The 22,310-nt window shown below is 61.1% G+C and overlaps 2 protein-coding genes and 1 long non-coding RNA gene across 5 annotated transcripts; 2 read left to right on the forward strand and 1 right to left on the reverse strand.

Annotated features, from left to right (window-relative positions):
- RELA (RELA proto-oncogene, NF-kB subunit) lies at positions 1-8,590 on the forward strand. The gene is made up of 11 exons (XM_036326625.1): positions 1-138; positions 643-669; positions 750-901; positions 1,023-1,171; positions 2,004-2,095; positions 2,435-2,566; positions 3,590-3,694; positions 3,895-4,107; positions 6,166-6,246; positions 6,334-6,408; positions 7,197-8,590. Exons 1-11 carry the CDS (start codon positions 132-134, stop codon positions 7,805-7,807), a joined length of 1,644 nt encoding a protein of 547 aa, XP_036182518.1. The 5' UTR covers positions 1-131; the 3' UTR covers positions 7,808-8,590.
- A 1,966-nt stretch (positions 8,591-10,556) lies between these two features.
- On the forward strand, positions 10,557-13,443 carry LOC118665296. The gene is made up of 3 exons (XR_004970610.1): positions 10,557-11,130; positions 11,707-11,818; positions 12,091-13,443. It is a non-coding gene; the product is annotated as an uncharacterized LOC118665296 (long non-coding RNA).
- SIPA1 (signal-induced proliferation-associated 1) lies at positions 11,259-21,956 on the reverse strand. 3 transcript variants are annotated; one of them, XM_036326624.1, is made up of 16 exons: positions 21,862-21,956; positions 18,850-19,619; positions 17,869-17,996; positions 17,607-17,783; positions 16,525-16,699; positions 15,483-15,586; positions 15,092-15,249; positions 14,394-15,003; positions 13,792-14,066; positions 12,734-12,952; positions 12,510-12,621; positions 12,307-12,415; positions 12,098-12,199; positions 11,969-12,023; positions 11,698-11,776; positions 11,259-11,592 (listed from the first exon to the last, which is right to left on the reverse strand). In XM_036326624.1, the coding sequence occupies exons 2-16, from the start codon at positions 19,526-19,528 to the stop codon at positions 11,482-11,484; spliced, it is 3,093 nt and encodes a 1,030-aa protein (XP_036182517.1). In that variant the 5' UTR covers positions 19,529-19,619; positions 21,862-21,956; the 3' UTR covers positions 11,259-11,481. The 3 variants fall into 3 exon arrangements, with proteins under 3 accessions (XP_036182517.1, XP_036182515.1, XP_036182516.1); XM_036326622.1 differs by having other exon boundaries at positions 11,969-12,199; XM_036326623.1 differs by having other exon boundaries at positions 11,969-12,199; positions 18,850-19,649; positions 21,862-21,955.
- Positions 21,957-22,310: the final 354 nt, after the last annotated feature.

The following is a 22,310-nucleotide window of genomic DNA, read 5'->3' on the forward strand; positions in this document are numbered from 1 at the left end:
AGTTCCCGGCAGTGACGCGGCGGCGGGCGCGCGCGGCGCATTTCCGCCTCTGGCGAATGGCTCCGCAGTAGCGCGCGCCGCGGGCCCAGCTGCGACCCCGGCCCCGCCCCCGGGATCCCGGGACCCCGGCCATGGACGGTGAGGGCGCGCCCGGTCCCCGGGGGGTGGCCGTGCGGAGGCGCGGGGACCGCGGCGGGAACCTGCGCGCCGCCTTCCGCCCCTTCCTGCGCGGAGGGGCCGTGGGGCGGGGCCGGGGCGGGGGGCTGACTCACCTTCCCTCCCGGGGGGACGGGACCTGGATCAGTAGGTGGCGGAGGGGGGCCTTTGACTCAGTTTCCCCCCAGGCTCCGGGGGCGGTTCTGAGTTCGTGTCCCTGTTCGGGGAGGAGGTGCCCGACTCAGTTTCCCCTTCGGATCCCGGTGGGAGGTGCCGCCTGCCGGTGTCCTTAGGAAAGTAGAAAGGCCCTGACTCAGTTTCCCCGAGTAGAGGGCGACCGCCATCCCCGTGTTCCCCGGGAGCAGGTGTCCTGGCTCCTCTCCCGCCCTGAGTTGCGCCCCGGCCCCCGGGAGTGGGCCCTGCCTCAGTTTCCCTGGGGGAGCTGGGAAGCGGCTTGTGCTGACCCTTTTCTCCCTCCCCTTTCAGACCTGTTCCCCCTCATCTTCCCCTCCGGTAAGTGGACCTCCCTCCCTCCCTAGCGCTGCCAGGGGTGGGGGCGGCGGGGCGCCGCCTGATGGGCTGTGTGTCCCCAGAGCCCGCCCAGGCCCCGGGCCCCTACGTGGAGATCATCGAGCAGCCCAAGCAGCGGGGCATGCGCTTCCGCTACAAGTGCGAGGGCCGCTCGGCGGGCAGTATCCCCGGCGAGAGGAGCACCGATACCACCAAGACCCACCCCACCATTAAGGTCAGCGGGGCCCGCGGGCCTGGCTCGGTGGGGAAGGTTTGCCTCCGGCCCGTGCAGTCCGCGTCTGGGACTTGGGTCCGGAATTCCTGAGCCTCCAGCGTGCGCTCTGTGCTTTGGACAGATCATTGGCTACACGGGGCCGGGGACGGTTCGCATCTCTCTGGTCACCAAGGACCCCCCGCACCGGCCTCACCCCCACGAGCTGGTCGGGAAAGACTGCCGGGATGGCTTCTATGAGGCCGAGCTCTGCCCGGACCGCTGCATCCACAGGTGAGCTCCCCCAGGCCCGCGGGGCCTCAGGGTGCGATGGGAGGACAAGGGGAGGGCGTGTCACGTTACAGAGTCACTTCTTTCTGGACACGGGGCAGAATTCCTTACTGCTGCTGCGTCCCCAGCACTGCAGGCAGATGTCTCCTCTCTCGAGCAGATCCACTTCATTGCAGCGCAGTGGGAAGCCATGTCAGATGGGGCTGGGGCCCTAATTACCTCTGACCCCAACCCCTGTGGCTGGACCATCTTTCTCACGAGAAAGAAAACCTCAGAACCAACAGTCTCCCCTGGAGCTTACAAACCAGTTGACAGAGACAGGCTGTAAAGAAAAATGTAAATAATAAGCAAAATACTGTCCGAGAGTAATAATCTCATGGTGAAGATGAAACAGGAACAAGTCGGGAGAAGAGCCCGGGGTGGGGAGGCGAGGGAGCTGGCCTCATTGCTTTGAAATGGGAGGCGCAAGAAGGCCTCTTCCAGGGAAGATGAATGTGAGCTGGGGCAGGGAGGCACGGAGAGGACGTTCCGCGCAGAATGCACCTGCAGAGGCCTTGAAGGGGGACTGGGTTTAGCATGTTTGGGGAACAGAAAAGAAGCCGCTGGGACTGAGGGTAGGGAGCTGGCAGAGGCTGTGGCTAGGGCCACATCGCAGGCAGAGGGTCTTGTCAGCCAGAGTGAGGAGTGGGCTTCATTGCAGTGCAGTGGGAAGCCATTCCAGAGGGTTGAGCCTGGAGTGGTCTGGTGAGGGGATAGGGGAGGAAGGGACAGACTGGGTGAGGCAGGAGGCCCAGGCGCTGCTGGAGACAGTGCGACTGATGCCTGGGGGACTCAGCTTCCAGAACCTGGGGATCCAATGTGTGAAGAAGCGGGACCTGGAGCAGGCCATCAGTCAGCGCATCCAGACCAACAACAACCCCTTCCAAGGTGAGGGCTGAGGGCTGAAGGCCTGGGCCTGTCTGGAGCACCCCCACCCTCTGTCACCCTTCCGCGGCCACTCCCTGCATCTCCCTCATTGGCCAAGACTCACAGTACAGATGGAATCTTGCTGGCCATTCAGTACACTCCCATTTTACCACTGGGGAAACAGACCCAGAGAGGGGACGTGACAGCCAGGGTCACACAGGTCAGTGATGGGTCTAGAGCCTTCTCTTCCTCTTCTAGGACGCCTACTGTTTCACATACCCTCAAACAGCCCTTCCTAGCCCCCAGCCCCCTGCCCCCAGCCCCTGCCCCGGCTCTCCTGACCACCCGTTTTCCTGGCAGTTCCCATGGAAGAGCAGCGCGGAGACTACGACTTGAATGCTGTGCGGCTCTGCTTCCAGGTGACAGTGCGGGACCCATCAGGCAGGCCCCTCCGCCTGTCACCTGTCCTCTCTCATCCCATCTTTGACAACCGTGAGTGGCCAGGGAGTGCAGGAAGGGAGAGGAATGGGCCTGTGAGGAGGAGGAATTGGTGGTTATGGCCTGCGAGGGCACTTTGGCTTCGTTCGGTCATCTGGCCTTTTCATCATCTCTGTGTCCTGTTCTGCGGCCCGGGAGGCAGGGCAGAGAAGACTCAGCTGCCCTGTGGAGTAGCGCCCAGGCCGGCAGGGAGTTAGACGAAAGGATGGCGCGCCCAGAACTGTAGTCATGACTCCAGGAAATGACTCCCAGAAGCAAGACAATGTTAGAAAGTAATAATTCAATGATGAAAGCCGACAGGAAGTTCACAGATCAATTGCGCTGACATTGATTAACTGCAGTCTTTAATTAAATAACCAAAAGGATGAATGAAAATAAAGGGCTCTTGCCCTGGCCGGTGTCTCTCAGTGGTTGGGCATTGTCCCATGCACCAAAAGGTTACCAGTTTGATGGCTGGTCAGGGCACATGCTTGGGTTGCTGGCTTGATCCCCGGTGGGGGGAGTGCAGGAGACAGCCTATTCATGTTATGTTCTCACATTGATGTTTCTCTCACTCCCTCTCCCTTCCTCTCTAAAAATCAATAGAAGTATTCTAAAAAAATAAAAGGGCTCTAGGCCCTAAGGACAGGAAACTAGAATGAACAGGGGGTCAGGAGAGAAGGGTTCATTGCCAAAGTGGATGTAATAAACTGGGCCTTGAAGTCAGGTGGAGAAAGGAGGTGTGGCCAGACTGGTTCCCACTGGACTGTAAGCTCCAGGAGGGCAGAAATGCTTAGGTTTGAGTCGTTGCCTCCATGCCTGGAAGAGTGCTGTACACATAGTTGGGGCTGGTAAATAGTGGCTGACTTGGTTGGGGTGAGGAGCCAATGGGAATGTTTGAACCTTTGGCTGCAAAGGTGTGGTCAGCAAGCTCTGGATAGTCTGACTTTGGGGTGGACCAGGATGTTGCCTCTCCTGTAGGCCAGGCCTGGAGACCTCTGGTGGTTCAGGGCTTTCTTCCTTGTTCCCACCCTCCAGGCGCCCCCAACACAGCAGAGCTCAAGATCTGCCGAGTGAACCGGAACTCCGGGAGCTGCCTCGGGGGGGACGAGATCTTCCTGCTGTGTGACAAGGTGCAGAAAGGTATGTCCAGGAGGCAGGCGGGACTGGAGCGGGGTGAGGGCAAGGCTGAGCGGAGGTGGAGAGTCGGGGCTGGCTCCAAACGCTCCCCCACCTCCTCGGGGAAGCCTGAGTATCTCGGGGAACCAGCATCGGCGATGGGGCGGGCAGCGGACTGTGGTGAGGCGAGCACGCCAGCCACACTGCCGCTCCATCTCCTGCAGAGGACATCGAAGTGTATTTCACGGGACCGGGCTGGGAGGCCCGGGGCTCCTTTTCACAAGCCGATGTACACCGACAAGTGGCCATTGTGTTCCGGACACCTCCCTACGCAGACCCCAGCCTGCAGGCCCCCGTGCGCGTCTCCATGCAGCTGCGGCGGCCTTCAGATCGGGAGCTCAGCGAGCCCATGGAATTCCAGTACTTGCCAGACACAGGTACACAGCCGGGAGGGTGACTCAGCCGAGGAGAGCGAGGCCAGGGCTGGGTGTGTGGGGCTGTAGTTGAGTCTAAAGCTAGAGCTGGGTGGGATTAACACAGTAATCACATTCTCTCTTGCCTTGCTGAATAATAACAATATTCAAGACTGTTGAGCTCTTATGACACTTCCAAGCATATCAGCGCATTACCTGGTTTTATTCTCTCATGAACTTTTTGAGGCAGGAGATAGCATCTAATTTGCCGAGGCCACACAGATAGTGAACCAGAGTCAGCAAGGGAACCCAGGCTTCTGGCTCCAGGGTCCTTTTGCCACGCTGTCTCTTGTCACTGTCACACAGCCATGGTTTCGTCAAGGCCTTTGTGCATCTCACCACAGTAGGAACATCCAGACTGATCCTCTATCCAGTGCCCCTCATCTAGCCTGTTTTCTGCCCTAGGAGCTTGGAAAGCAACCCCCAAACCAGCCATCAATTCATTCCACAAATAATTATTGAGTGCCCACTTGATGCCAGGGCCTGTGCCAGGTATTGTGAACACAAAGATGACTAAGACGTGGTCCCTGAGGTTCAGTCACATGAGGAAGACATGCAAAACAGAGTGACTTGTGAAACGGGGAGGTATGTGCTGGAGGCAGCAACATGGAGGAGGTGGCATTGAAATTGGAGAAAGATAGAGCACACTCCCCAGGCAGGTGGACCAGTGCCTGGAAGGTCAGGGTGCTGGAGCACGCACAGCGTGTTTGGGACAGTTTTGTGGTGGGAGGTGACACTGGGCAGTGAGCAGGCCCAGGCAGGAGAGCCTTGAATGTTAGGCTTAAGACATTCATCTAGGGTTTCGTCCTGAAGGCAGTGGGCAGCCACCGAAGGTTTATAAGCAGAGAAGTGACGTGAGCAGATCTGGAAGCTCACCCTGGCAACAGTGAGTAGAGGATCTGAGAGGGAGAGACTGGAGGATGGGAGGCCATGCAGGACGGTGTCACAGAGTCCAGGAGGAGAAGACTCTGCCTGAGCCTTGCGGAGGGAATGGCAGGGACGCTACCATACGCTGCTGTCCTCCTCTGTTACCCAGCAGCCCCACAACCCTTTCTGAGTTTCACACACACCAAGCTCGTCCCGTCTCAGGACTTGTGTTCTCGCTATTGCCTCTGGAGTGCTTGGCCCCAGATCTTCATGTGATGGTCTTGCACCAGCCTTTCCTGGCCATCTCTAAGCTAGACTCCCTGACATCACCTTGGTACTGTTAACGTCACCGGTGTCTTCCTTAGTGCTTTTATCACTTGTATAGGTTGTCTCCCTGCCCCTCTGTCACTAGGATGTCAACTCTTGGGAGCAGGAACTTTGTCTGGTTACTCAGGGCTATATCCTCAGTGGCTAGGATGGAGCCTGGCACATAGTAGGTGGTTGGTAATCATATGTCAAGTTAGTGAATGGTGTGAGTGAGAGGAAGATGTTGAGGATGATGCCAAGATTTCTAGATTTGGTGACAGGGCAGACAGGTGGGAGGGAACATGGGAGGAGAAAGAACCAGGTTTCTGAGGAGAGATGATGAGGCTGGCTCTGGACTGATGGTGTTGAGTGCCTTGGAGTTACCCAGTTGCTGCTGTAGTTAGGAAGACAGTTCTGAAAGCTCTAGACTGAACTCCCAAGCCATCAGAGAAGAACAGAGCCTCTGCCATGCCTCAGCTGTCCCAGAGCACAAGGAGATCACCGCCAGGCCTGGATCGAGGTGGAGAGGACCTAGGATGTGAGCAGTGCAAGTAAGAGGATAAGCTGAGATTGGGGCCTCAGGAGGACCCCTGCTCTCCCAGACCAGGGCCCTTTACTTGGAGGCGCTCATGTGCCCTTCAGAGGAGACAGATTCAGACAGCGGCGTCTCAGAAAGCTGTGGGATTCTTAGAATCGTTGAGTGTCATGCAGCTCTTCTCACTGACTAGGAAGGTTTGGACAAAAGGTTGCAGGGAAGCTTGGCTCATCACCTTCCTCCTGAGGGCCCTTTGAGAGCTTGGGGGTCTAGCTGAAAAGAACAAGACTCATTTCTCCCCGTTACTTTCCCAGATGATCGTCACCGGATTGAGGAGAAGCGCAAAAGGACATACGAGACCTTCAAGAGCATCATGAAGAAGAGTCCTTTCAATGGTGAGGTGGGGAGTGGGGAGAGTTAGAAGGCATGGGTGGGGAGTGGAGACCCCGGGGGCCAAGAACTGACCCAGACTTGCTCCACAGGACCCACCGACCCCCGGCCTCCTCCCCGGCGCATTGCCGTGCCTTCCCGCAGCTCAACTTCCGTCCCTAAGCCAGGTAACGGTTTCCTATTGTCCCACTGGAATTACAGGCTCACGTCTGTTCGGCCTGTGGCTCACACATCCGCTGGGAGAGAACAGAGCAGTCAGTCTCATCCGCAGGTGTCTGACAACTGCTGTGTGTTGGGCTCATGTTTCTCAGGGCGTGCAGCCTAATTATCTCTGCCAGAGCCACCTGGGAGTGGTAATGATGCAGATTCCCGGGCCCATTGCACATCTGGAATCAAGCATTGGAAGTGTGGTCAGGAACCAGCTACTTCCTGGGGACACTAACGCACAGTGAGGTCTGAGAACCACTGTGCCAGTTAGAAACTCCATATTGGATACCTAGGGATCCAGAGTTAAAAAGCCCACCGTCTCTGCCTTCAGCTCTCAGTTGAATTGGGGAAACAAAGAAACACGTCTAAAGTAGCAAAATGTACGTGCTGGTGTGTGGCTCAGAAAAGAGTGATGTAGTGCCCCGCTGTAGACAACACTGGCTGGATACTCCTTGGGCCCATGCCCTCCTGGGACTTGGCTTTTCAGCTCTGAGATGACATTTTACCAGCCGACCTCTGAAAGCATCCCTTCCTCTAAAAGGCTGAGAGAGCTTTCTGGGCTGGAGTGAATAGAGCTCCACGGAGGTGGGGCTGGACCTGGACCCCCAGCCTGGTCAGACTGGGTAAAGGGTGCTGGCAGGGACTCCACAGGGAGGGGTTGGTCCTGTGCATACTGATGGGCTGGGATATAGAAGACGGGGTGGGTCTCAGGCTTTCTCTGACCCTTGTCTCTCTGTCTCTCTTCCAGCTCCCCAGCCCTATCCCTTTACGCCATCCCTCAGCACCATCAACTTTGAGGAGTTTTCCCCCATGGTCTTTTCTTCTGGGCAGATCCCAAACCAGCCCTCAGCCTTGGCACCAGCCCTTGTCTCAGCCATGACACCAGCTCTGGTTCAGGGCCCAGCCCCAGCCCCAGCCCCTGTCCCAGTCATAGCCTCAGCCTCCAGCCTTGCTCAGGCTGTGGCTCCGCCTGCCCCCAAGCCCACCCAGGCAGGGGAAGGAACACTGACAGAGGCCCTGCTACATCTGCAGTTTGATGCTGATGAAGACCTGGGGGCCCTGCTGGGCAATAATACTGACCCAGCCGTGTTCACGGACCTGGCCTCCGTCGACAACTCTGAGTTTCAGCAGATGCTGAACCAGGGTGTCTCTATGGCTCCCCACACAGCGGAGCCCATGCTAATGGAGTACCCTGAGGCTATAACACGCCTGGTGACAGGGTCCCAGAATCCCCCTGACCCAGCTCCTGCTCCCCTGGGGGCCGCTGGCCTCGCCAACGGCCTCCTCTCAGGGGATGAAGACTTTTCCTCCATCGCAGACATGGACTTCTCAGCCCTACTGAGTCAAATCAGCTCCTAAGTGGGTGACCCCTGCCTTGCCCAGAGCACTGGGTTGCAGGAGATTGAAGCCCTCCCAAAGCAAGCACTTATGGATTCTGGGGGGAGGGGTGCTCCAACTGCCCCCAACTTCTTTGGGTGATGATGTCTTTGTGGTGGTGGGGGGTTGCATTTTATTCTTTCATTGGCCATATCTATCTCTCATTTCGGAGGTGCTTAAGCAGAAGCATTAACTTCTCTGGAAATGGAGTTGGGAGGACTCAGACCCTTCCCTTGTCCTGATGTTCAGCTCCTCTGTAGGGAATTCTGGAGGCTCCACCCCACCTTCCAGCTTCTAGTACCTCCCAGAGAGGGACAGGCTGGAGCTATGGCCTTGGAGGCCACACAAAGCCTTATTGTCAAGTGTCTTACTCAAACCATGGGTTCATTTACACTTGAGCCAAAATGATGCCCCTGTGACCAGCTCTTCGGTGGTGCTGGCATTTCCCTTGTGCCTAACACCAGCATTTGAGAGGCTGGACTTCCTGCCCTGCCAAGGTCTCTGCCGGCTCTGGCTTTGCTCAGCTGTGGCTGAGGAGACTGGTGGGACAGCTCTGGCCCTCTCCTCTCCATATCCAGGGAGGTTAGGTCTGAGACTTTTCTGTTCCCCTTTTTCAAGTGCCTTAATAGAAGGGCGAGTTGTTTGGAGAGTGGGGGGAGGGCAGGCTGGCAGCTCTCCAGTCAACAGGCTCAATTTTTACTGAAGAATCAAAGCAGTTGGACTCTTGCTCTTACTCTGAACTAATAAATTTGTTGCCAAGGCTAACAGATTTGCCTTCTTTAATCGCACTCCTTGCTGGTCACGTCAGACGGGCCTTGGTGATACAGACTTGGATGAATATTTAGTCATTGGGGAGCTCGCAGTCTGAGGACGCCCTTGGAAACCCTAGTCGCTGTCCAGTGGATGAGAGTAGACCGCCAAGGGGTGGGCTTCTCAGGGTAGTGAAAGCCTACAGCGCCTATTGGCTGTGGAGCTTCAGCTCGTAGATAAACAGGGAGGTGGATGTCAGAGAGGGGCCAGCCAGCGTTTGTAGGTGATCAGGGAAGAACGGGGTGGGCAGGTTCACTGGGGCCAGGCTGTGAAAGATCAAGAATGCTGACTGAGGTTTGGACTTCATCTTTTGGGTGGACAAGGGAGAGAGTGTATCTGTGGGGGAAGTATGTGCCAGGTAAGGTCTGTGGTCTTAGGACCAAGGACCTAAGAAATCTCAACTCGGCAGCCCCACAGGCCTAAAAGCCAGGCCACGACCCGAAGGGCTGGAACAGAGGCATTTCCGGTTCGGCCTGACGCATGCGCAGTAGAGCAGGATTCCGGTGCACTGGGCCCGGCCTTAATGAGTGCGCATGCGCACATGTAGTATTGTGTGCCCGGAAACCAGGTAACGCGCTCGGGGAAAACCCCTGCCCTGTAGCAGATGACGTCTGTGTTCCGGGTTTTGCACTGTTGCAGCCGGGTGAAGGCAGGGGCAAGCGATTTATCAGTGGGACTTGCTGCAACAGCTAGCGAGGCCCGTGGGAACACGTAGACTGGGTGCAGGGGCGGCGGAATGTTGTGAAACCGGAAAACGTCTGTAGCGTGGACCTCGCTGCAGCCTCTTGGTCAGGGGGCGGGGTCAGCGGCGGGGCCTGAAACAGGGTGAGCTCCTCGGGATCGGCACCAGCGGCACTTCCGTGCGAGGGGCGGAGCCTGACCGTAGTGGCCGGGTCAAGACCCGGCCAACCTGCCGGGCAGCCCTGGGGAGGCGGGGCTTGAGGGAGCCATGTCCTGGGCCGCCGGGGGAGGGGCCTTGTCTGGTGAGAAGCCTAACCCTAACCCTGACCCGAGGAAGCGGATGGCGGGGCAGGAGCTGCCCCAAACGTGGCCAACCTGGGGCATAGAGGGGCACTCCTGCCACGCCTCGCTTCGCTCTTGGCATTCCCAGCGTCCGGCAGTGTCCTCCCGTGACCCCGGAAACCCTCTAACGGCCCTTCCCACACTTCCTGAGTGACCTCATCCTGCTCAGGGAGCACCGGCCCCAAATTCTTATCTCCAGCCTAGACCTCTCTCTCCTGCATGCCAGTCCACTGGACATCTCACACCGGCCTCCCTCTCCAAAGAGCCATTTCAAATTACCAGAGCACTCCCCAGCCTACTCTCCCCATCTCAGCTCTGCCCCTGTCCTCCTCCTGGGGCTACCACTGTGGACGCTGCATTTTCTCCCCAAGCCAGGTCCTGGCAAGTCTGCCTCCTTCTCCCCATCTCCACCCCTAGCACGCCTCGTTAGGCTTCCACTACCTCCCAGCAGGGCTGCTGCTACAGCCTCCTCCCTGGCTTTACTTTTCCTGCAGCCAAATCTCACTTCATTAGTCTCATTTCGAACATCTATCAACGACATGACCAGATCTGTTTTCTGCAGACACACACCCAGAGAGCGACCAGAGCCTTCCACACTGGCCCGTGAGGGCTGCTCAGCATAGCCCAGAGCAGGTAGAAGCTGGACGTGTTGGGAACTTAGTCCGGGACCCCTATGCACCCTTCACAGCCCTTTATGCACCCTTCACAGCCCTTTCTGCGTCAGCTCCAGCCTCTTGCCCTGATGCCGGTCCAGCAGTCCCCAGACTGGTGCTGCCCAGAATGCCTTCAACCCAACCTTCAAAACCCAGCCCTCACTACCTTCCGAATGAAGCCTGACACCCTGACGCTGTGACTCAAAGCCTAGTGCAGCCAGCCAGAGCCTAAGTTAATGGTGAGCCCAGCCAGCCTGCAGAGAGCGGGGCAGGCATGTGACGCTGGGCAAGTCTGTGCCCTGTTGGAGCCTCAGATCCAGAAAACGGGTTTAGATGCAATTCAGGTTTGGATCTGCTCATGGGAAAGGGCCCAGCCTGGTGAGTGGTCATAGGCTGATGAGGAGAAAAGTAGGTCCAGGACTGATTTCTTCCAGGCAACTGAGGCACAGACACCGCCACTCCGGAACTGGGCCCTGTACCATCTGGCCCTTCGGGAGGGGGAGTAGGGAGTGCCAGGCTTGGGAGCTCGGTGACTAGAGAGGAAAGGAGGGGCTGCGCGGGGGCGGGGAGGGCCTTGCAAGGTGAAAAGGGGGTGGTCAGGGTCCTTGACCCCTAAACTCCATCTCTTCCCTGTCCTGCTGACCCACCCTCTGCCCCTGATCTCAGCCCCTCAGGTTTGGTTCCAGGCCAGGGACCTGGCTGGGCCTAGTTTGGACAACCAAGCAGAACAGGTGTGGGTGTGGCCACCTGCTTCCCCACAGACCAAATGAATGTTTGTGGAAGAGAAGCCAAAGGGCGGCCGAGCATCAGAGACCCTCAGTGAGTGCCAGCCCAGCCCTGGGCCCATGTCCCCTGGGCCTGCCTTTCTGACAGGTCCTGGGAGCTTGGCTGGGGTCTCTGAGGGCAAAACCCCTTCCCCTGTCATGAACATCAAACACAAACAGACACAAATTGCAGTGGCTTCTTTAATCCCTGAAGTCCCCTTTTCTCACAGAATATTTACACACAGGATGGGGCAGGGGAAACTTCGCCACCGGTAATGGGCTGGGGAGTGGGGGCAGTGCCAAGACGCGCCTCTGCGCAGGGAGAGTTCCTGAGGGGGCCCAGGCCGTGAAGGACCTGGGCAGTTCTGAGCAGGTTCACAGCCGGGCTAAGGCTGGACCAAGCGGCTCAGGCCAAGTCCGTGGCAGGTGAACCCAGATGCTGCGAGGCCAGGAGCAGGCGGTTGTTGTTCCGCAGGTTGCGAACCTCCTCCTCCAGGGCTGCTCGGTCTGCCTTCTCCTGGGGGTTGCGGGGGAGGGGGGCGAGGCAGCAGGAGTCAGAATGGTGGGTCCCTTCCCTGAGGCAGCCCTGCGACTCCCCCACAAACCCCAGCCACCCTGTCACCTTCTGCAGGTCCTCCTGCAGCTTCCTGAGCAGGGACTCCAGGTGAGAGACCTTCTCTGACAAGCTCCTGGGTTCTGGCCTGAGGACATGGGGGTCAAGACTCAGTTGGACTGAGGCAGCGGTCAGTACCACAGCTGGCCCCAGACCCACCGGAGAGGGCCCCCCCAGTCTTCTCAGACATATGTACGTGCTTAAAGCCACTGAATGGGCACAGATGGTGGTTGCACAGACACAGTGAAGGGAATAGATCGCGGGGGGAGGGGAGCCTTACTCAGCATCAGATTTTGGGGCTCCCCTGTTATCTCCACTCTCTGGGATGGGCTGTCCTGCGGGGAAAGAGGAACAGCAGATTGGTAAAGGAAGTAAGAGCCGCCTCCTGGCTCCTCCCCCCAGCACTCACCCTCCCGGGACAGCGACTCCAGGATGGTGTTGCAAGTGGAGGCGATTTCCGAGATGGACTGCCACTCGTCTTCCAGAGTCTCCATGCCCGCCTCCGACATGACTGGGCACAAAGAGGTGGGCTCAGCGAGGGAAGCGCCGGCAGCCTGCCCACGGCCCACGGCCCACGGCCCACCTCCGACCCTGTACTCCACCTTGCACCAGACTCACTTTTGCTGATGGAGTTTCGAAGAGACAAGGTTCGTGGCAGGAAGGAGGCCCTCATCTCTGGGGCCGGGTCGCCTCTGTCCTCACCGCCACTGGGGCTGGCTGGGCCCTCCTGAGGGCGGAAACGGGTATGGGTGCCGTGATGCCCACCATCACCGCTGTGCCCACCCCTGCTGGTAGGGCTCCAGAGCCTGGTTTCTGCTCACCTGGGTGGGGGGTGTCTCCCTGCCAGCACCAGGAGGTGACGGCTTGGCCGTGGTTGCCAGGAGGAGGTCTGGGGTGGTGTTGGGCAGGACTGGGGCCTCATCGGACAGGGAGCTGGGGAGAGCAAGGAGAGCTCAGCACTGGAAGCTGCACCACGGCCCTTGCTTGCAGAGGCCGCCTGCGCAGTCTCACTGGGCTGCAGGAGAGCGAGGGCGAGAGGGTGCACCTGCAGGGCGATGGCGAGTTCTGGCTGCACAGGAACTCAGTCCGCTCCTCGGCTAGGTCCCCAGGCCCCGGAGGACCGCTGCCCTCGCTCAGGCACACGTGCAGCAGCTGCTTCGTGGAGGGCATCAGGGCCTCCTCAGGGGCCCCTTCCTGCACCGGCTCTGGGGCCCCACGCCGGCTGGGCTCCTGCAGGGACAGCCTGTACAGCTCCGAGAAGCTCCTGGGGGAGGAGGGGAGCTTCAGGTAGGAAGGCCCCGTCCCCAGCTTCCTGCACACCCCGCCCCACCCCCAGCTGTCGAGGCTCACTTCCAGGAGGAGAGCTCTCCACACTCCCTAACACTGAAAAAATGTTAGCCTGGCTACTGGCCGCTTTTCCAGACTTTAATCCAAAGCGCAGTGCTGTCCTGTGTGCCCTAGGCACGTCACTGTCCATTTCTCCGCCTGTGAAACGAGGCGACAGTCCTGGCCTCATACCTTCCGGTAAGGGTTTAAATGGCGCAGGCACATGCCCGGCTGGTGTTGCTCAGTGGGTGAGCGTCGACCAATGAACCAGGGGGTCACGGTTCGACTTCCGTCAGGGCACATCTCTGATTACCGGCTCTATCCCCAGTGCGGGGCGTGCAGGAGGCAGCCGACCCATGATTCTCTCTCATCACTGATGTTTCTACCTCTCCCTCCCTCTCTGAAATCAATAAAAATATATTTTAAAAAGATGACACAGGTGAATCATTTAGCATAGAGATCCAAAAGCTACAGTTTGGGGACCAAATCCAGCCTCTGCCTTTTCTGCCCGTTTCTTAACTAACGCAAGCTGAGAAAAGCTGAAAGAAATCAGAACATTTCATGACACGAGAAACTCATACAACTCAAAGGTCAGTGTCTGTAAGTAAGGCTCCAGCAGAACTCGCACACGCATGGCTTCACCCGGCCCATGAGGACAGGGCTGCGCAGAGACGGGGCCTGGGGTTTCTCCCGAGGGGCGGGCCCTCAGCAGCTGCTGGCGACGCAGGAGGAGCCGCCCGGCCCTCCCGCTGCCCGCACCCACGCCGGCGCCCTGACCTGCGGGGCCGGCCGCTCTCATCCGGGGGCAGGACGGTGATGCAGACCTTGGGCGCGGAGCGCAGCCGCTGAGCCGCGGCCTCGGGGCCCAGGCTGGGCAGCGTCTGGCCGCACACGCGCAGCAGGCGCGCCCCGGGCCGCAGCCCCGCCGTCTCCGCGAACGTGAAGCGCTCCACGTGCGTGACGAAGCCCTCGGCATCCACTTCGAAGCCCAGGCGGCCCTGGCCGTCGCGGGGCAGCGCCAGCTCGCGGGTCTCGCAGCCGCGGCTCACCAGCTGGGGCGGAGCGAGGCATGAGTGGGGCGGGCGGAGGAGGGGTCGCCCCAGCGCCAGCCCCGGGAACCTCGCCCACGGCCGCACAGACCTCCCCCCGATTGAGCCTGCAACCGAGGTATGTGCCCTTGACCAGAGTCAAACCCGGGACCCTTCAGCCCACAGGCTGAGGCTCTACCCACTGAACCGGCCGATGAGGGCTCGGGCTCGGAGACCAGGGTCGCCCGCCCCAGGGCCCGCAGTCCCGGCTTTGCCCAACTCGGGCAGGGCTGCCCCACGACCGCCCACCGCAGGCTCCGCCCCGGCGCCCCGCCCGCCTCCCGGTCTCACCTGCAGGCGCGCCACCACCTCGCCCACCGCCTGCTCCGGGGGGCCGTCGAACCGCAGGGTGATCGCCTCCCCGCGGCCGTGGTACAGGTCGAGCTGCTGCTCCGAGAAGGTCCAGGCCAGCACGTCGCGACAGGCGCAGTTAAAGACGACCCGGCCGTCGCGTGGCACCACCAGCACCAGCGCCTCGGCCGAGATGCCCAGCAGGCAGGGCACCTCGGGGTGGTCGGGGCCGCCTGCCTGGGCCCCGGCCGCGCCCCGCGCCCCGGGCGCCGCGCGCACTCCCCACACCAGCGCGCCCGCCGCCTGCAGCTCGGCTCCCGCGCCCCGAGGGGACGCCCGCCGCCGCACGCCCAGGGAGGGCAGGCCGAAGCGTGAAGCCGAGTCCAGCGACGTGGTGGTCACCTCGTTGGTGGCCAGGTCCTGCAGGTACTGCTGGCGCGTGCGCGTGGCCATGGTGTGGAACTGGCGTGCGTGGCCCGCCGCCTGCTCGCCATTGAGCGCCTTGGCCAGCAGGAAGGCCCGGAAGTCGGCATTGGCCGGGAAAGGGCCTCCACCTAGGGGCAGAACCGGACCAAAGGCTGGGGTGTCCTGGGTGCGGCTCACGGCCACCCTACGGGGAGGAAGACGGTAGTCAGGGGCCACAGGAAGGATCCAGGGAGGCCTGTCCAGGGCAGAGCTGGGGCCGCCCGGGCACCCACCTGTAGGAGGTGTGCGCAGTGCAGGGCGCCTGTGCCCGCACCACCAGGAACACGTGCTGAAAGTGTGAGCGGATGGTGGTGGGGCAGAAGGGCTTGCTGCCTGGCTCCTGGAACACGATGGTCACGATGTTGTTGCCGATGTGGCGCTTCCGCAGGAGCTGGGGGGAGGACGGCGGGGGTGTGAGTGGGACCTGTCTGCCCCAAGTCCCTCCGCGCTCGAGCAGGACAGAGCCTGGGCACCGGTGGATCCGCCACCTTTGAGGAGCGTTAGCAGCGGGGAGGGTTGTTGCAGGTCATCAGAGCTCAAACCAAGGCTCCAAGATTGCCATCCCCACAGCACCCCCCCTGGCTCCCCTGAAGCCCCGGACACCCCCACCCCAGCCCCTCACACCTGCTGCTGATTATTGGGGGTGTAAGGCAGCATCGTGGACACGTGGAACATGATCTCGTGGTCCTGGTACACGGTGTACAGCGAGTGCGTGCCCGTGGAATCCGCTGGGACACAGGGAGAAAGGGCCGTCTGGGGGACTTGCCGGCCATCTCTGTCCGGAGTCAGGAGCCTTGGTGCCCCCACCCCGCAGGTGGACAGCCCCTTCATGCCACCAGCCCGTGTCCAGGCCACGAGGCTTCCAGCCTTGGCGGCTCCCTTCCCCTTCCCCCACAGGTTCCAGCCTCCAGCCTGGGGTCAGGTTGGGGTGTTGACAGAATGAAGACAGAAATAAGAAATGGCCTGCTAAGAGAGAGGCAGGACAGATGTCCTAGGGGAGGACAGATGTTGGCCCAGGCACCAGCCCGTGTGGAGCAATGAGAGTGGAAGGCAGGCAGGAGGTGCTCCATAAAAACACCTCCTAGGGCCTGGGCCCGTCTGGCTAGGAGGCAGGCGCTCTCCGGAGTGGAATGTGCGTTTGATGGAGGGGGTGGTGCCTCCAGACCACCTTGGCTCCAGCTCAGTCCCAGCCCCTCCTTCAGCCCATGGGTTTGCCTGTGCAGCCCCTGACCCATGTCCCCAGCCACCCAAGGAACTCTCCACTCCTGGCCCCACCCCTAGGACAATATGAGACAGAAAAGTGACAAGACAGTTGGTTCTCACCAAGGCATCCTGCCCCTCAGCACGGGGCTGCCCCCACCCTCCACCCCCAGCTTCCTGGGTCTCAGAGGATATTTTTCCATTGATTTTTTTTTTTTTTTTTTTTTTTTTAGAGAGAGAGAGTGGAAGGGAGAGGGAGAGAGAGAGAGAGAGAGAGAGAGAGAGAGAGAAACATCGATGTGAGTCCCAACATCAATTGGTTGCCTCCCACACGCACCCCAAACACGGCTGGGGATTGAGCCTGCAATCGAGGTATGTGCCCTTGACCAGAGTCAACCCCAGGACCCTTCAGCCCACAGGCTGATGCTCTACCCACTGAGCCAAACTGGCCAGGGCTGGGTCTCACTTTTGGTGTCCAGCTGGGCCCGGTAGCTCTCAAAGCCTTTGAGCCGCACCACGTCGCCCAGCAGCGTGAGGAACTGCATGAAGGCGGGTCCTGCCTCCTGGTTGTTGTACATCTCCTCTTCCGAGCCCTGGCCCGCCCGGCAGTACAGGATGCCCACCTTGCGCTGGAAGCTCAGCTGGGGGCAGGGAAGGCACAGGCAGAAGACACGGGCCTCAGTCCCTCCCAGTCCCCCGCACCGGGTCTTGGGGAACGGATGGGACACTGGCCTGGAGGCCGGGCTGCCCTGATGCCCAGTCCTGAGCGCCGGCCTCTGTAAGCCATCTGTGTCCTCGCCCATCAAGTGGGTTTGTTTGTCCGCTCCCAGTGCTCAGGAGGGTAGAGGAGGCCCCAGGTGGGACGGTGCTGGGAGGGGTTGGCTCTCCTGTGTCCACAGAGGAGAGGATTCATGGAAAGGATCCTAAATACCATGCACTCATCTCGATATACATTCACATCGTCATCCTCCTCATCTCAAAGCTAGCCTGTCCCCTGCTCCCTCAACCCCAGCACCCCCACCCCAGCCTCTGGCGCCCTTGAATCCCATACCACCTCCGCTCCCTGTGTGCTCCCGGCTCCTTTCCATCTGGGGTTAACTCAAGGAAACTGTGGCCCCACACAAACAAGACACATCTCCCTCCAGCTCTGGCCTCGCTTCTTCCTGCTAATCCTGTCTAACCATCGTCCTCACTTTAATTTCACCCCCCGCCCCGACTCCTGCAGCCCCACTTCCACCCCAGCTCCTAAACCCCGACTCCCTCCCAAATCCATCGGATCTTAAAGTACCTGCTCTCATGCAATAGGCCTGGGGCTGGGCCCAGTACCTGCATTTCTAACAAGCTCCCAGGTGATGTGGATGCTGCTGGTCTAGATCTTATTTATAGAGGCCAGGCTCCAGATGACCTCTGCTACCCTCTCTGAAAAGCCAGCTTCGCTGGGGTTACATTCCTGTCCAGGATCAAGGTCAGGGCTAGGTGTACGAGAGCTGGGCAGGCTGGGTTCAGACCGGGTCTAGGGATAGGGCTGGGGGTACCCCGGCCACTCACCACTTGCTCGTCCAGCGTGAGCAGTGTGCGTGGCACCTTCGGTGAGGCTGAGCCCAGGCGCAGGCAGGTGGGGCTCAGCCTGGGCGCCACATGCTCCAGAAGCTTCCTCGGGGACAGGCCCCTCGGGGGCCCTGGAGGCAGCACCTCCTCCGAGATGGTGCCACGGAGGGTCCGGAGCTGAGGAGGAAATGGAGGGGCGCTCAGAATACATGCGGGTTGTTGAGGATGACATCCGCGGCCTGACCCCATGACCCTGGCCCACCTGCGTGGTCCGCACGATGATACGGTAGCTGTGCAGAGTGCCCCCTCCGCTGCCCTCCTTCTCCTCCCGCCGCAGGCTCACTGCCACCGGGCCCAGCACCTCATCCAGTCCGAAGAAGTTCTGGTGTTCTGAGGGGCCCCAGACAGTGGGTGACTAGTCCTGCCGGCCCAGCAGTCCACCCTCGCTGGACCACACCCATCACCAAATCCCTCTCTTAGGCCCCCACTCATCACCTAGTGCAGACCCTACCAGTGGTTCTCGACCTTCCTCATGCCGCGACCCTTTCATACAGGTCCTCATGTTGTGACCCAACCATAAAATTATTTTCGTTGCTACTTCATCACTGTAATGTTGCTACTGTTATGAATCGTCATGTAAATATCTGATATGCAGGATGTATTTTCACTGTTCTCGACCCACAGGTTGAGAACCGCTGCCCTAGACTAAGGCCCACCCCTCCGAAGCCCGCCCACATTCTACCAAGCCCAGCACCTGCCCTAGACCCCAGGCCCTAAGCCCCTCCCCCTGCATCCCCGACCTATCACACCTTGTCTCGGATCCAGGGGGCCAATGCCTGCCTTCTCCTCGCCTAGACCCTGACAGGACCCTGCCCACCAGCTCACAGTCTCCAGGATGTGTGGGGCCCTCCCTTCTGGACACAGACAAGAATCAGGTTCTGGTTTGCGGGGTTTTCGGGCCTCAGTGTTCACCTCACCGAGAGGTAGATAGGAAATCTCTCCCCAGCCCAGAGGAGTCTGAGGCGGAACCAGATGGAAGCAGAGGGGCGTGCCTGGCTGAGGGTGGAGGCGGGGGTTGGCGTAGGGAGGTGGTTAACGCTGGGCCCAGCAGAGCAGCCCTGGCCCAGCGGCCCAGCCTAACCCTTGTCTGGCCAGGGACTTGACAGGGAAAGGCCAGCTCACGAGTCTTACTGTGTGCACCGCAGTGACGGGGACCGCCGCCCTGCCCGGGGCCTGCCCTCACCTTTGTTGTAAAAGTACTTGCGGTAGTAGCCGGCGCCCAGGTCGGCGTGCTCCAGGCTGTAGGCTGAGGTTCGGTTCTGTGGCTCCTCCAGGACCGACACGGCCGCGTTGGGCAGCGCGGGAGGCACGGGCGGGGACACCGGTCCACCCAGGCCCAGCTCACCCTCACCCCCGAGCTCACTCACAAAGCCAGGCGCCTCCAGCAGCAGGTCTGAGCCGGCAGTCCGGTCCTCGGCCGAGGCCAGGGTCCCAGAGCCGGGCTCAGCGTGGCCCCCCGCCCCCCGAGGCCTCGGGGCCCAGTCAAAGAGCAGGCTCTGCACGTCATAGTGGGCGAACCAGCGGGGCTCAGGCACTGGTGGGAAGGAGGGCTCTGGCTCCTCGGCCGGCAGCCCCAGCAGGGCCAGCGGGTCAGTGAAGAGCCGCGTGGGGGCCGCGGCAGGGCGGCTGGCCTCCTCGTGGCTGTGGGCGCGGGCTCGAGGGCTGGCGGGCGTGGGGGGCCGGGCCTCGCCCGCGTCACTGCCGCTGCGCAGGAGCGGGCCCCGGGCCGGCCTCGGCTCGAAGGTGTGTGGTGTCAGCGGGGGCCGGGCCGGCTGGCGCAGCTTCCGGGCAAAGAGGTCGTCGGTGGGTGCCGGGGCCGTGCCCCGCCGAGGGCTCCCCACGCCGCTGGCCCACATGGGCATGCAGCGGGCCTGGCTCTCCCGGGGCCCGGCCGCATTGGCGGGCGCGGCGATGCTGGATGCCGGGTTCCCCGCCGGCGGGCCGGTTCCTGCCCTGAGGGAGGAGGGGGCTGCTCAGAGGGGCCTGGGGAGAAAACAGGAACCCAGGTTTCCAGCCTGGTCCTCCACCAGCGGGCTGGCTTCCGGCCCCTCTGAGACCATCAAAGCCGCTTCCGCTTTCCTGGCCACTTCCTCTGCCTTGGGCTAAGGTTTCCAGCCCCCTCCTCCGGCTTGGTGCTGGGCAGGGCCAGGGCGAGGCTGTCGGGGCCTCGGCCCTGAGGATCTGGAGCCTGGGCTGCCGGTGTGACCCAGTTCCCACTCACACACCTCGGCTTTGGCCCGGGCCCAGACCGAGGTCCCCACCAGGCCTGGCCCAACTGGACAGATGATTTGTCCCGGCTGGGACGGGAAACCCATGGGGCCACTGGTGTCTGGATCCTGCCCACTTGACAAAGGGAGGACGTCCTGTCCCCAGAGACTTTCCTCCCTGCCCTTCCCACTTCCTCTGGGGTCCCTGAGGAGGTGAGCACCCAGACGCCAGGTCTCAATGCCCTCCCTCACGGCCTCAAGGATACAGGGGTCCCCAGGGGCACTGCCAGGGCAGCAGGAACGACAAGAGGACTTCCTTTGCCACAGGAAGTGGCCCCAACTCTGGGCCCAGCCCCCTGTCCAGCCCCACATCCTGAGGAAGGTGGTGGGGTCACACCAGCTCAGTCATGGGACCCAAGTCACACTGGCCTGAAGGACAGGCCTGGGGCTGTGGCCATGCCTGGGGCAGGGGAGTGAGTCACAATGACTGGGCCCCTTTTCTGGAACTGAGACCCTTGGGGATCTCTGCCTATCTGGCCTCACTGATGCGCACAGGGAGGTCTGAGCCCATGTGGCAGACAGTCCAACTGAAGTCCAGACAAGGGGATGCTCTTGCCTGAAGCAATTTCATGTCAGAGCTGGGATGTGAGCCTGGGTCTGTCCACTTCCAGGGCCTCAACAGTGCTGCACCCGCCCACTCCTGTCCGTGTGTGTAGAGTGTGGGGCAGGTGGGGGGTTGGGCCGAGGCTCAAGATCTCACAGGATGTAAGACTGAGGCACCCCAGGCCCCAGGGACCTGCTAGGTGCGGAAATGTGTTGGGGGCAGGGGCAGGTGCAAAGTGTGGTATGAGAACATAAGGGGGAGCACCCCGAGTGAACCCAGGATGGAGTTGGCCACTAGGGGTGCAGGCAAGGGTCTGTATACATCATCCAATAACATTGTGTGGGACTGGGCTAGGGGAGGGTTGGGGCAGAGGCTCTGTGCACCCAGCTCAAGTTCCAGAGCCAAGCAAGGGGAGGTCTCCAAGGCTGAGTGTCTCCCTCCTTGTTTCTCCTAGGACAAGCTCGGATGCCGACCCTGAGCCTCTGTTCTCTAATCCCTAAAATGGGGTTAACCAATCCCATCCCTTCTCAACACTCTGGGGAGCCTGGAGGGTGCAGGAAGTAAAGCTGGCCATGTGTTAGGTGTGGAGGCAGATGCAGGCCCTGCTCCCCCAGCCAAGCTCTTGGGCCTGGACTGTGTTGTGTGGTGAGTGAGGGGACAGAGGGAGGGGTCTGTGCTGTGTGAGCTGAGCTCCGTGCAGACCAGCGAATGGGCTGCTCTTGCTCTGGCCCAGTGCCAGGCTCTGGCCGTGCCTTGGGGGTGTTCTTGGGTTCTGCCCCCCACCCAGCAGCTTCACACAGGGTCCATTGAGGCCGGGACATTCCTCCCCGCCTGTGTCACTGGGGAAGGGGGGCTGGCCCCGCCCCCACAGATCCGGAAGGCCCGGCTGCCTCAGGAGAAGGCGCTGGATGCTTCCCAGCACATCTGGAGGTCACGACCCTATTTCTGCTGCCAGGGGGTGCGACAGATGTTTCCTCCCAGGCTTGGCCCTGGACTAGGGGCGGTGTGCAAAGGCTAGGGAGGAGGCCACCCAGGGAGAAGGGGAGCCCCAGAACAGGGGGAGCCCTGCGGTCAGCCAGCCAACTGCAGGGGCAGTCCCAAGTGCCACCGAGAGAAGCCAGGGGCGGCCGCATCCACTCGTTCGCATACTCGCACACTGGCCCGGCGGGGCAGCCAAGCAGAGGTCAGAGTGGGGACCTGGGAGCCACAGGCAAGGAACCAGACACGCCGACTCGGGACCGGAGCCCGAAGGGAGGCTGGGAAGCTACGGGCAGCAAAGGCGGCGAGGGCCCCGTCCCACACGCACAGCACCGAGCCCACGCCAGTCCACGTTCTCCCCTCCAGCCCGACCGCGGTGACTCCACTCCCCCGCGCCCGCTGGTACCTCTGGGGCTCCCGCCCTGCGGCCGCCTCCCGCGCTGGGGTCCCACTGCCGGCTCTCCAGCTACCGCTCGGCGCCGGCTCCGCCTGGGGGCGGGGCCCGCAGGGGCGGGGCCACCCGCGGGGGCGGGGCCGGCCCAGGAGCGGGCTGGGAGGGAAGCGCTGGCCAGAGCTAGGCCCGGCCCGGCCCAGCCCAGCAAGCTGTCCGGTCCTCCAGCGCCAGGCTAAGCCGCACAAACAAGCGGACCTGCCCCTCTGACCAACGGGGAGGCCAGAGCGGATACCCAGTGTCCACTCTACCAGGTGCGCAGGAACAGAGACCACTGCGGTCTGAGACCTTGCTAAGCACTGGTCCTGCTCTACGCACACTTGTTTGTCCTTACAACACCGCACACAGGTGTCACCTTCCTTACAGCTGGAGAAATTGGGCTCAGAGGAAGGTCTTGGCCAAAT

The sequence above is a fragment of the Myotis myotis genome, unplaced genomic scaffold (genome assembly GCF_014108235.1).
Source record: "Myotis myotis isolate mMyoMyo1 unplaced genomic scaffold, mMyoMyo1.p scaffold_m19_p_10, whole genome shotgun sequence".
Lineage (NCBI taxonomy): Eukaryota > Metazoa > Chordata > Mammalia > Chiroptera > Vespertilionidae > Myotis > Myotis myotis.